Source organism: Neolamprologus multifasciatus, chromosome 15 (genome assembly GCF_963576455.1).
Source record: "Neolamprologus multifasciatus chromosome 15, fNeoMul1.2, whole genome shotgun sequence".
NCBI lineage: Eukaryota > Metazoa > Chordata > Actinopteri > Cichliformes > Cichlidae > Neolamprologus > Neolamprologus multifasciatus.
Genome location: NC_140453.1, coordinates 2,419,015 through 2,432,297, shown reverse-complemented (window position 1 = coordinate 2,432,297; position 13,283 = coordinate 2,419,015). Strand labels below are relative to the sequence as shown.

General features: G+C 43.3%; 1 protein-coding gene across 13 annotated transcripts in view; it reads right to left on the bottom strand.

The window, feature by feature from the left end:
* The window catches only part of cep128 (centrosomal protein 128), a 55,695-nt gene that overhangs the window by 25,456 nt on the left and 16,956 nt on the right, over positions 1-13,283 (bottom strand). For 7 of the 13 annotated variants that reach the window (XM_085132141.1, XM_085132130.1, XM_085132137.1 and 4 more), the window contains exons 12-17: positions 12,587-12,658; positions 12,179-12,376; positions 8,607-8,795; positions 7,889-8,350; positions 6,050-6,214; positions 3,137-3,301 (exon numbers count right to left, since the gene is read on the bottom strand). In XM_085132141.1, coding sequence (XP_084988267.1) covers positions 3,137-3,301; positions 6,050-6,214; positions 7,889-8,350; positions 8,607-8,795; positions 12,179-12,376; positions 12,587-12,658 — 1,251 coding nt within the window. The remainder of the gene's footprint in view (positions 1-3,136; positions 3,302-6,049; positions 6,215-7,888; positions 8,351-8,606; positions 8,796-12,178; positions 12,377-12,586; positions 12,659-13,283) is intronic. The other 6 variants (XM_085132132.1, XM_085132135.1, XM_085132138.1 and 3 more) reach the window with 2 other exon arrangements.

Genomic DNA, 13,283 nt, shown 5'->3' with positions numbered 1-13,283 from the left:
AGAGAAGATTTATTCATAACACACGGGAAAAGACCCAGGGAAACCAAGTTAACGATAAAACCGTTGAATACCATGAATTTCACACCCGAGCCTCAACTCTTGCAGCCCGATACCAAACAACTCTCGGGGGTTGGGGACCGCTGTATTACTTGACCGAAGTAGCAGGTGTCTTTTCCTGGGTGTTGCACTCATATAACAGCTGTTAACTGCTAACTGCTGTTAATTAAGCTTGCTAAATTTAGCTCCCTGTTAATACCAAGTTTTGAATCAACATGGCAGCGGCCAAAACGCTGCAGAGTTTCATCACAGCGTGACATCACTGTGGATACATCCATCTTTCATCAACAGTCTATGACGACAACCAATCACGTTCCAGTTTACGTGAAATCAGTCCCGCCTTGAGCTTAAACCTTTTGGCTACAACCTGTTAACGTTTACAGTTGAAACCTTTTGTGAGGTCTCACTGACCTTAACCGTAACCTGTCCACTAAATTCTTGTTAGTTCATTAATGTGTCCGAAGCACCATGAAGAGGTGAATGAGACATTTTTCATAAAGGTGCTTTCAGTGCTCAAATAAAGTAGAAAAGCCATATATGAGTCATTTTGGCATAAAAATATCGCCTGACTCGTCTTAAAATTAAAGTTGTATTCAGCAAAGTTTGTTTTTTCTTGGACTTTAAATATCTTTACACCACATTCAAACTTCTTGCTTCTTAGTGCTTTTAAAATCAAGGAAGGAAGGAGGGTATCATAAGGTAGCTGAAACTTAATGCACCCTTTAACTGTTAATGATCCCCCCCATTAGCCCGATCGCTATAAGTTTGACTTCTTTCAGCATCATGGATTACAGAGGAGGAAAGGTGTTGGCTCGCATGTTTGACTGCAGCACTGCAGGACCAGCTTGAGAAATCTATAAGAGCAGATAAGAGCAGCCAGGGTTCATTAGCCTGGAGCAGCAGAGGAAAACTAGCTTTAAGCAAAGTGGGTGTGGGTGTGGGGGGTTGAAGAATACACTCAGTAGGCAGTGTGGAGGCTTTACAGTCCAATAAGCAGATTTATAGGTGCATGGTTATGTACAGGTGTGTGATAAATAAATAGATCAAATAAGATACGGGGTATGGAACGTGGATGGCTTCAGTCTGACACAGTTCACTTTTATATTTATTTTCCTCAAGACTTCATTCAAAGATGCTCACATTTACACAATGAGCCACAACACTCACTACTACCCATTTTCATTTCCTGTCTCACTGTGCAGAACCTCTTCTCAGCTCCTTTACTTTGTCAAACTCAGACTACAGTCGTAGTTGTTATTAATGAGCCATGTCAACCTGACCTGTCACAGACTGTGTTCACCGCGGTAAAGACGTTACGCTAAATATTTGCTTTAGAAACGTTTCCATCTGAAATAGATGGGACATTGTAGAAAGACATGAAAGATATGCAAACTTGATCTTTTGCACTTTCTGTGACGTTAAAGTCTGAGCTTGATTTTCATGTTTTTTCATGTGTGTAGAAACTGTTCATCATGGATTTTTGGACATAAGGACTAGGGCTGCCACAAACGATTATTTTGATAATCGACTAGTCACCGATTATTTTTGTGATTAGTCGACTAATCAGATCATCATCCATTGGACGTAAAACGTACAGCTTATTGCACCAGCAGCATCTGCTCTTATATAACTATCATTAGCTTACAGCTTTAAGTGTTTAAGGTATGTGCTAACTAAAAATAAAGACAAGATGATAGTTTATTAAATTTTAATGAAATTTGCAGATTGTTTTGGTGAAGTTTAATAAACTCCTTGCTATCTAAAATATAACAGGACACCGGAGTATATTCTGAGCATCTCACACTTCTGATAATCAGCTGTCTGCTTGAGTTTATTCAGCTGTGTAAAAACTATAACTTTAATCTCAGCCAAACCGATTTACTCAGGAACAAATAAAATACTAAAAAAAGCCAAACAATAACATTTTTAAGTTATCTTAGTGACTTATATATCATGTTTAACCTGAGTAGCGAAAGACAGCGGTGGGTTTGAAAACGATTTGCCGGGAGTCCGGTGCTCTCACGGCTCTAGTTAGCCTAGCCCCCGGCTAGCTATCGAGCTAGTGGCTAACAGACGTCTCCGAAAACGTCGGAGCGCTTTTGAAAATATGTGGTGTCTTGATAAACTGAGCAGATATTTGAGGTTTACACAGCTACATTCTCGCCTGAAAATATGTTAAACGTTTATTTTGTGACCCAGAAAGAATAATAAGAGTAATATTAAAACTAACTAGCTGCCGCCATTGTTGGAAAATGAGCTGGGCTGAGCTATGAATTCTGGGACACAGCTTCTTCTTCTTCGGGGTTTAACGGCAGCTGGCATCCTTGTACATGCAGTGCTGCCATCTTCTGTTTCAGTCCGTTATTACACTCTTAAATCCTACTACTTATTCCTGCGGCTTTTGTGATCTTACAAAACTTCAAACGACGCGTCGACTATTAAATCAGTCGTCGGCTATCGTGGCAGCCCTAATAAGGACAGAGGCCATAAAACAGATGTGAGTCATAACGAGTATTTCCTTTGGACTTTCTGTCTCTTGTAACACACACATGCAACATTTATATAAGCACAACAACAACACACACACAAGATTATCAGGTAAAACTTGTAACCAACTGTAAAATACTTTCCATGGTTCTCAAAATAGTTGTTATTCTTGCCACTGGCAAATAAACAGAAGACACAGCCTTATGCAAAATCAGAATACAAGAACACGTCTCTTCAGCACAAGTCAATGTTATTATTCTGACGGTTAACAACAACTGAGCAAACAGTGGGACAAAACAAGACTGCTACTGTCACTAACACTCCAGCCTGTAGGGACCTACTCTTGCCACACACTGTCCAGCATGAACCGACAAGAGAGGCGAGCCTAACAAGAGACTGTTTAAATCAAAGTTTGCATCTAGTGCAGCAACGACCGGAAGGACTATACATGTTTCTCCAGAGTATGTGGACTGGCAGGACTAAATTGTTACTTAGAAAATGATCCGTGCTGTGAATGTATAAAAGCAAGCTGACAGTATTCAACACCATTCGAAACACAAACAGCAAACAAAATGTAATAGGCAGGAAATACCTGAAGCTTGTCTTCGCCGTTCCTAGCCAGGCCGCGACAGGCTGCGTCTAGTTCCTCGCCCAAAGATGTAAGGACTGCCTCTTGCTCCGATTCCATTTCCAACACCTTCTGCTCCAACTTAACAAGTTCCGACTCCGAAACACGTCTCCGCTCGGCGGACCTGACCTGTGGAGAACGGCAGACAGCCGAGTGGAGTAGAGGTGCTGCAAATTAGCTGGTGTTTCAATTCACGCCATTGTAGTTTAAAAGACACTGATAAGAACTTTTTTTTTCTTCTTTCGTAGCATAAATGACATTTATGTCACCTGTTACAAGATTACTGTCAGATGTTCTGGTTTTCCTCAATAAACACATTCAGACTAACAAAAAACTGAGGGCATCAGAGACCTGTTTCTTTAGCTACAGTAGTTTCAGGGTCTCTACCAGGACACCGTCAATCAATACATTCAAGGATGGAAACCAAGTGATCAGTTCTGCCCTGGGAACATGGATCATTATCCTGTCCCTGAGATAATAAACTGCCCATGTTACATTAATAAGAGCCCTTTTTCTGCATGCAGACGATTTCAAATCAATAAATGGTTCCTGTGACCCATGCAACGTATCAGGGTCCTGTCAAAGAGGTGAATTGGGATTCAATACTTCATCTGCTGTTGTGAAGCCACTAAGGACATATTGATACTTTTTAAAATAGTGCTGATTTGGCACCACTTAACCCCTGGAACTGTTCTTATGTTTGGATTATCTGTCCTGACACCTTCTTTTGAACAGTGGAAAGTCGAAGCCTGATGGGCTCAGATTTTACCGACTGACTAAATGATGCACACACGTTAAACAGCTGGATTGAAATCACTCAGCGGGATAGTTAGAAGCAGCACAATGTCTCTCTCACAAACTGAACTCAGCCTCAGTGCTGCTGGAAGGTGTGCCTCACTCTGAGCAAGAATTCCCACAGTTGGGAATTTGAAAAAGAATCACGAAAAGGGGAATGAAATGTTGCAGCACTGAGTTATACTGTTAAGCGTTATTATCGCTGCTGGAGAGCAATGGGTGTAAGGGCTCCGTCTATAGATAACAGTACTGTCTATAGATATTCCCTGCAGCCACTTTTTGGGGAAGAATCTTGCAAAAAAGTTATAAAAAGTCACCAATTCTTGGGGAAAAGTGCTGATGATGATGATCTCTGCTGAGGGTGAGAGCGCCGACATGTAGAAAATAATCCCATTTAGAGATGGGTACCGGTATCCGGTGCCATGATGGCTCTGGTTCTGCCATAAACGGTAGTAACCAGACTGAAAAGCAGCGCACATTTCGGTGCTTTTTTTTCCTGAGCTGTGATACACTTTAGATTCTAGCCAATCATTTTACGTTTCCGAGGATAGTAGGCGGGTCCAGGTACGTACGTTCTTTTAGAGCAGAGCTACAGATTAAAAATGCCCAAAGCGAAGCGGTCAAAGTCTGGCTGTACTTCACAGGAAAAGATGCAAACTCAGCAGCTGCAACAAGTGCTTTAAGCTGATACTGTGATGCTGTCAAAGGAGGTAACACCTCAAATCTGATGAAACACCTGGTGACGCATAGCGTTTTTTTAAAAGCAGAGAAATGCGCCGTATTTGATAGCTTGCTGCGAGACGTCACACCGAGCACATCTACTGCGGGTGTGGTGCCGGTGGTTATCGGACCCGGAGTTAGCAACATCCCCCAAAAACCCGATGAGGAGAGTCCTGGCCCCTAGCCCTGCCAGTGTAGCAGAAATGATGAGGATGATGATGCAGCAGCAGCCGTTCTTCTCTGCGTGAGTAGCTTAATGTTGTTCGTGTGTAATTTACGTTGAGTAGGCTAACCACGTTATTACATTAATGCATGTAAGGTGAACTAGCAAACACCATCATAGCTACATGCAGCTGTCTTCTTGTTTGATGGCAGATACTCCCTTCACCCTGGACAAAAAGGCTAAAATGACCAAAGAAAAAGTGGAAAACAGTTAAACATGAGAGGTTTTTGGAGAAAGTTTGTGTTTTTTCCATTGTTTAAGCTGCTTCCAGCCAAGAGTGATACCATATATGCCCCATAGCTGCAGAAAAGGCTAACATTGTTATCTTTTTACAAAAAACAGCTAAACATGAGAGGTTTTTGGACCAATTTTGTGTTCTAAACTCTTTAAGCACCGGTTCGAGCACCGTTTAAGCACCGGCACCGTTTCAAAAGTACCGGTTTGGTACTGGTATCGGATAAAACCTAAACTATACCCATCCCTAATCTCATTTCTAAACAGTTGATGCAATAATTTTGTTAAACCGTGTGAACCAAAGGTGAAAGTCTGCACTTGAGTCATATTTGATGTAAAATCCACTGTGGTGGTGTACAGAGGTTAAATCGTGTCAGTGTCCAGAAACGTATGGACCTTACTGCAACAGCACCGAGTTTCTGTCACGGAGTCGCTGACTGCTCGCACATAGCCAAATGTGTTGTGTTTCTATCATGCAACAACATATATTCTTAAAACGTAACATTAAAATGGGGCGATCGTGGCTCAAGAGTTGGGAGTTCGCCTTGTAATCGGAACGTTGCCGGTTCGAGCCGGTTGGACAGTCTCGGTCGTTGTGTCCTTGGGCGAGACACTTCACCCGTTGCCTACTGGTGGTGGTCATAGGCCCGGTGGCGCCAGTGTCCGGCAGCCTCGCCTCTGTCAGTGCGCCCCAGGGTGGCTGTGGCTACAATGTAGCTGCCATCACCAGTGTGTGAATGTGTGTGTGAATGTGTGTGTGAATGTGTGGATGACTGGATGTGTAAAGTGCTATATAAACACAGGCCATTTACCATTTATCTGCACAGACACACACATATTAACAACTGGCTCGTAATATTAACCGAAGAATTTGGAAAAAGCTCGCCCGAAGAGGCCAGGCTTACTTTGTCTTCCACTTCCTGTTTGAGTAGCTGGTATTTTCTGTGGAGAAGTGCATGCGCCTCCTCTTTTGTGCTCAGCTGTGCTGCCAGCTTATCACATTCATCCTTCATCCTGTCCAACTTGATGCGCAGCGCCCCACACAGCTCTTTGTCTGACGCTGCATCTGCCTAGAAGAGAGTGGATGTTTTTAATGCGATGAGACGCAGGTAATATTTCGAGATCATAAACACGGGCGGTTTATCCGGGGGCAAAAATTATCAACGTTAAACAGGTGGCAGTTTTGGGAATACTATCAGTAAACAGAACAGACACAAGTTCTCATGTCACTGATTTGAATCCAGATTTAGGGATCAGAATTTACGTGCCAAATTTATCAGTGGATCCAAACATCTTCAGTCAGTTCTTGCAAGTAAAAGCTGATTTCACAATACAACGTGACATTATGTGCTGCGAAGCCAGAGAACATCAAGTAACAGGTCAAGAGAACGAATAAATGGGATTCCCAAGAATCTGAAATGATTGTCTCAGCCCGTGATGACTGAGTCCTGCTCAAGCTTGCAAAGGCAAGCCTCAGATTTTAGCTTTCTATATATAATAATAACGTAATAACTACACAGGATACAGTAAAGTGGAATGAATGACAATTACTCAGGACCGGGAGTGACACAAACAGAGGAAAAAATGGAAAAGGAAAAACATTAAAAGCAAATAAATTCTAAGTGGAGGGAAGCAGAAAGAGCGATTAAGACGGAGCGAGGCAGGGGAGATGGAGCGGAGGAGAAATCGCGAGTAAGAGGACAAGGACATGGAAATGTGAATATTTTAAGCTGTTTCTGACAGTTGACTGTGTCACAACTGTAATACAGGCTTCTGGCTATGATATGTGAATATTGGGTGGGCTTCTGAGGGACATCTGCCGCCCCTGTAGGCTGATATCTAAAAACATTCCAGCAAACGCCCTTGTCCTTACCGCACTTGGAAATGGCACCATTACAATGAGCTATGTCAGATATTAATGCCATTCAGCGCAGCTAATGGGCTAAACTCAGCCATATCAGGGAGGACCATGCCCCTTAAGAAACAATGTACCCGGGAGGGCTCATCTTTGGAGATACTGAAGGTGGGAGGGGGGTGTGGGTGCAGTGGGACCGAGTCAAGTGAAGCTCCTATCTCCAACAGTTCCTTGATGAGACTTTAGGGGGTCTGATATCTGGTTTTTAAATATTCACGCTTGCAGCTGTAGAATGGCCCCACAGATCCACAGGGCACCACACACCATTAAAAGCTCAGCTATCCTCGATTCACCAGTACTCAGAGGACGGGGTCACGACCAATGAAGAAAATTACGCTAAATGAGAATTTAGTCTGTGTCTCACTGGGTCGGAAATATACCAGATGTTTAGCTGCTGGGGTACGTTACCCTGCACTGGATTTGTAGAAATGCCAATTAAAGTTTGGCACCCTGTGATCCATGCCTGGGTAGGGACACCTTGAACATCTTAAAAGGTAAAGCATTTGATGCAGTTTTTAGAGTTTAGCTTTGATTCTTGGATTTGGAGAACAAATAGCTACAGCGAGCAGCTTAGCCCAGAATAAAGACTAAAAAGAGCAAGAATAGTTTTGTTCAAAGTTAATAATGTATTCCTTGTATTTTGCTTAATCCTCAAAAAAAGCCTGAAGATTGTGTGTCAGACTATTTCTGGGCTGTTAACAGTTACCACACAGCTAACTGACACTCATGTAAACAATGCCTTTTTTCACTCTTGCTTGTATACTGTTGTGATTGTACTAAGCTATCCACTTCCACATTAGCTGTACAACATCTTAATGATCACAGCTACCTTCAGCTCTCTCATTTGTGCCCGTGTTTCGTCTCGCTCCTGACAGCAGACCTGCAGCATGTCCTGCACCTCACGAGCCTTCTTTGCATTGCTGTCCTCCATTGTGGCCTTCAAGCCGTCTAGCTCCTTCTGATGCACCTCTCTCTCGAGCTGCAGCTGCTTGCTGAGCACAGTCCGTTCTTCCTGTAGCGCTGTCAGCTTGGCCTGAAGCTCTGATGTGCTCTTTTGGAGCTCCTTCCTGCAGTTCTCCTCTTCAGACGACCGCTGGGCGAGCTGGGCGTGGGCTGCAGTCATCTGCTTCAGGGCAGCCTGGAGCTCAGCGTGTGCGTCCTGGTCCCTCTGAAAACGGCGAGCTTGGGTGTCAGCTTGTTCTTGCACCCTCTGGTTCTCTTCTTTCAGTCTTGCTCGGACGGCGGCCTGACGCCGAGTCTCATCCTCGAGGGTGGCTGAGGCCTCCCTCACCTAGGGTTGGGAGTCCTGTTAGGATCTTATCACAGCTCATGACTCTAATTCACCATCTTATACGGATTTTTGGATTTTACATGAAAAATAAAAAACAAATAAGCAATTAAAAAGGAATTACTAAGATTACTCGACTGAGATTTTTCAATAAAATCCCTGCAGTGCTAAACATTTGAAAACACTGCTGCATATTTTAAAATCCTAGTAATTAAAATAATAAAGAAGGAGAAATCTATCTGGGTGTTGGACCCCACACCTCCCGGATTTCCTGCTGCAGTGACAACTGGCGCTGGTGTGTCTCCGACAGCTCCACGTCCTTGCGGTGGAGCTCCTCTTCGCGTTGGGCCAAGCGGCCTAGGATTTCAGCGAGCTCCCTGCGGGCTGCTTCAGTCTGCTGGCTCAGCGCCTTCAGCTGGGCTTGAGAGTTTTCCTTTTCCCTGGCTGCCTGGAGGGAGAGAGAGAGCGGGAGCAACAGAGAGAAAGAGACGGGTAGAGGAAGAGGGAAAAAAAGATGAATGGAGAATGACAAATGAAGAAGAGGAGGGAGATGGTGTACAAAGAAGAGCTCTGACAATGATGATGAGTGCATGAGAAAGAGTGACAGAGAGACGGAGCGGGGGGAAACATATGCAGTACCAGCTCCTGCACTGATAGGAAAACGCTTGCACTCAGCTTCTCGATAAGGGACAATGGTCAGGTCTGCTCAAGGCAGATTGCTTCTAATACTCCGGCTTTGACTGGAATTTGCAGAGACTTTGCAGCAGCTCAGAGCCTAATCATTTAATTGAGCACTTGATTCTCTCCCGTAATTCATTAAGAGGGCAAAAATGATTTTGTAATTAATTCGCATCACGTCGAGTGTGCCAGGTGGGAGTCGGTCCGACTGTCTGTCTGCGAGGCGCGAGGTGCTGACTGCCGGTTTGGAGGTGACTCCTTCAGTCCGAACGGGACGGGAATCGATGGGGGGTGACGTCTAAGCTAATAACAATAGACGGGCGTTAATTATTTAACGAAACACGACCGCTTTATCATACCAAGCAACGGTAATCTATTTGTGGTCATGGCAGGTGAATTCAAAATGCATTATTCAAAAGTTTAAATTGGACGATGACACAAAGTCGTCCTCTATGACACGAAGACAAAACGAAGGATGAATGAACACGAACAAAGAGGGAAGTCAGGGATGCAGTGATTCTGATGTTCACGCTTTTCCTGATTTCTTTCTTATAAATATTGTTACAATGGTGGATGCTCATATTAATATCACCAGACTTTCAAACGATGTAATCCCTAAGAGGTCAAATGTCTGGTGTCAGACTGCGATTAACATCCTTTCACATTCAGTTTTTTCTACTCCTCCTTCTCCTTGATGTCACTAAGCACTGCATCAAGGCCCAGTAAAAGGTAAATAAGGATTATTTTGCCAAAGCTACTTTAGTGAGCCCAAAAATAAAAGGTTTATATAAATTCACTTCATTCAATGAAGTGGCTCAGCCAATCACATGGCAGAAACTCGGGGCATTTTGGCACGTAAACATGGTCATCACAGCCGAGTCAGGGAATAGGGGAGAAAGGTGATTTAAGGGACTTAAACGTGGCAAAGCTGTGGTCTGAGAGTCTGAGTAACTGCTGATCTGCTGGGATTTTTCTTGCACAACCATCTCAAGGGTTTATAGAGAAGAGAAAATATCCAGCGAGAGGCGGTCCTCTGGGCAAAAATGCTTGTCGATGCCAGAAGTCAGAGGACAATGACCAGCATCAACTCCACTTTAAACTCCACAGCCTGCCTCAGCGGTGTTGCTGAATGTGTCCATGCCTTTAGGACCACAGTGTACCGATCTTCTCACAAAGATGCCGCAAAGTTCAAATAATCTCTGGGTTCTGGAACATGACAGTGAGTTCACTCAAATGGCCTCCACAGCTGCCACGTGTGAATCCAGTTGAGCACCTGAACGGAAAATTCACGTAATAAATGCAGCTGAAAAAAAGCTGCAGGAACTGTGTGATGCATTAAAATCTGTGAGGAATGTTTCCAGCACCCTGCTGTATCGTGTAGCCACGAAGCATTAAGGTGAGTCTGAAGACAAAAAAAGGATCCAGGTGAGGTATACCTAATGAACTGTCTGCTGGTTACACGTTTTCTTGTCTACAAGCAGCATCTATCACAATCAAGCCTCTTATGAGGATTTACAATTGAAATTTGGGACAGGAAGCTGATGACATCACACCATTAGCATGTTCTTAGCCAACTTTGATTACATTTGCTCACCTTACACTTTCAGGCTCCTCAGGTGCTCAATGACCTCTGGGGTCTGGGCTTTGTAACACATGGATCACACAGTGGGAATTGTGTCATTATCCAAATCATTAACTGGACAAATATTTCCTGTTTGTGCTGGATTTTGGCTCACAGGGCTTCATGCTCCTGTTGTAATGTTCTGTCTATATTCTGAGTTCAGATTGTGCTTCTTGTTGACTCCTGTATATTTGGTTTAAAAGTCCATCTAGAAGAATGATCTCAGATTAATTGCGATACAAACTTCCCAAATATGTTACAACAAACATTTAAACAAAATAAACACATTTTACAACACAGCTAGAAACACAAAGTTGCTAAAAAACATGAAACATCAGGAAAACAGGACAGGCTGTAACGACTAGTTTTGTGGTGTCCATAACGTCCACATTAGTTGCCAGTATTATGTTATTAAGTATTATGTATGTAACTGAAGCCTTCCAGCATCCAACCATGTATCCTGACCTCACTGAGCAGCACAGCTACAGAGTTTTGTTTCTCCCCGCTGCCCGAGGCGTCACTACTGCAGCTGATAACTGCATTTTAGTACAGACATTATTGATCACTTCACTTTTCACAACACACCATCAAAGTCACAGAAGTTGTGCGTGAGCCAGACTCTGCTGCTAAGACAAAGCAACAAAGAGGCTTGGTTCTAGCTAACAGTGCTGCCAGCTGGCTGGTAGCTAGCACAGCCTGCAGCAGCAGCAGCAGCAGAGGGCGGAGGTGGAGCATTTAAGACACAACTGCCACTAATGCTGAATTTATGCTGCAGTTTCCCACCAGATCCAGCTAGATTTCCCACAGTGAACCTCTCACTTTGATCAATTATAAACCGAAAGAACTACCAGAGCCAACAGAGCAAAGTGGTTTTAGCAGTCCTGGTTTAACTTGCGCTAATACACATTAAAAGCTAACCGGTGGCACGATCTTGTACAAAGTACAACGTATTCTGTACGTAAACGCTTTTTTTCACGTTTCATTGCAAAGATGAAAGCCTCTCACGTGGTTTTAGAGTTAAAAGAACACGTTAATATGAACCCAGGCTGGACATTCACACATGATTCATGCAAAATGTTGTTTTGCAGAAGCAATCAAGTGATTCAGCACTCTGCAGCCGTAAGGTTATTCGACACAGTGGGTGGATTAAAGAAAACAGCCAAAATCAATGAAGTGGATGCTGAGATATTTAGATTTTCTGGCCCTTAATACGGGTCAAGCTCTTAACGCTGACATTTCCCATAATGTCACTCATTAGCACCTTTCATTAGACCCCGGCTGAGTCCAAATCAGGAGCGAAGTGCTGCTTGAGATAAGGAAACCAATTTTGATGTGTGAAATTGGCAGAGTGCCCATTTTGAAAAGAGCAAAGATGTAGTTTTACAGAACGGGGCAGATGAGTTCACTGGAATCAATGACGTTTTAAGATTCTCGCTTTTTATTTCAGCGCTGAAAGTCAACATTAACGGGATCAGCTGCGTCTGTGAGCTGTGTCCAAAAAAACTGTTATGAAAGCATCTGCTTCAACCAACCTGTGAGGCCTTGTCAGTATGAAATTGAGCCCGAGCCCTCGCCTCCTCCAGCTCCTTCTGCAGTCTCCTGCACTTTGCCCTCCACTGGCGCACAGCCTCTTGGGCTCTGGTCTTCAATTCATCTCTGCTCCTTGTGCTCTCGAGGAGTAATGCCTCCGTCTCTCTCCTCTCTGCTTGCCCTCGGCTCTGAAAGGAAGACTGAATTTATGAATAAAATGTATATTCATCCTTTAGAATATAAAATCGTGTGCAACCGTTCCCATACAAGGAGAATCTCAAGCATCTTATTACCACAGGATTAGTTTATTCACATCTTAATATTAAAATCTGATAAAGTTGTGGCTTAAAATAAAGAGGTAAACATCATGAGAGTGTACTCGAGTATAAAAGGTTGATTATTTAAGCTACCTGTATGTCCCTCAGCTGTTCCAGCATTCGCTGCTGCTGTTGTTCTCGCACCGCCAGGTCTGACGATAATTCCTTGTATATATAGAAAAGAAAGGTCAAGGTGTGTGTCTCTGTGGAGCAGAGAATTGCATTTTAGATTATTTCAGTGAGTGACTATTGCTAGTGTGAGGGGAGGAGGGGGGAAGCAGGAAAAAGGGAGAGTGGAATAATGGGTTTATGGTGGGTAGGAAAAAAGAAAAAGGAGAGAAGCAAAGAAAAAAAGGTGTGATATATTTAGAGTAAAGATAAAGAATAAAGCGTTGGCATGACAGAGCTAAGAAAGAGACAAAAGACAAAGACAGAGAGAGGTCAGAGGCGGCTGAGGGTGTTTACACGCTACGTACAATTGGATTATCTACATCGCTGGTCTGAAAAGTAATCTAAAAGAAGAGTTGCTCTGGATTAACGTAATATCCACAAGAAAATCACTTTGAAGTTGCACGTTTGAAGTGGAAAGCAAGGGTAAATAAGGTTACCCTGTTGCCGTTTAGGCGTTTATACTGACTAAGGCTGTCAGTTAGGGGTAATTAGTCATACACTGATTAGTCATAGACCCATTAGACTGTATATAAATTCAACCACTGAAAAATTGAATCTTCCATCCCATTCTCCTCATTATACTTCATTTTTCTCATTTACCACTAAAAATGAAACATTT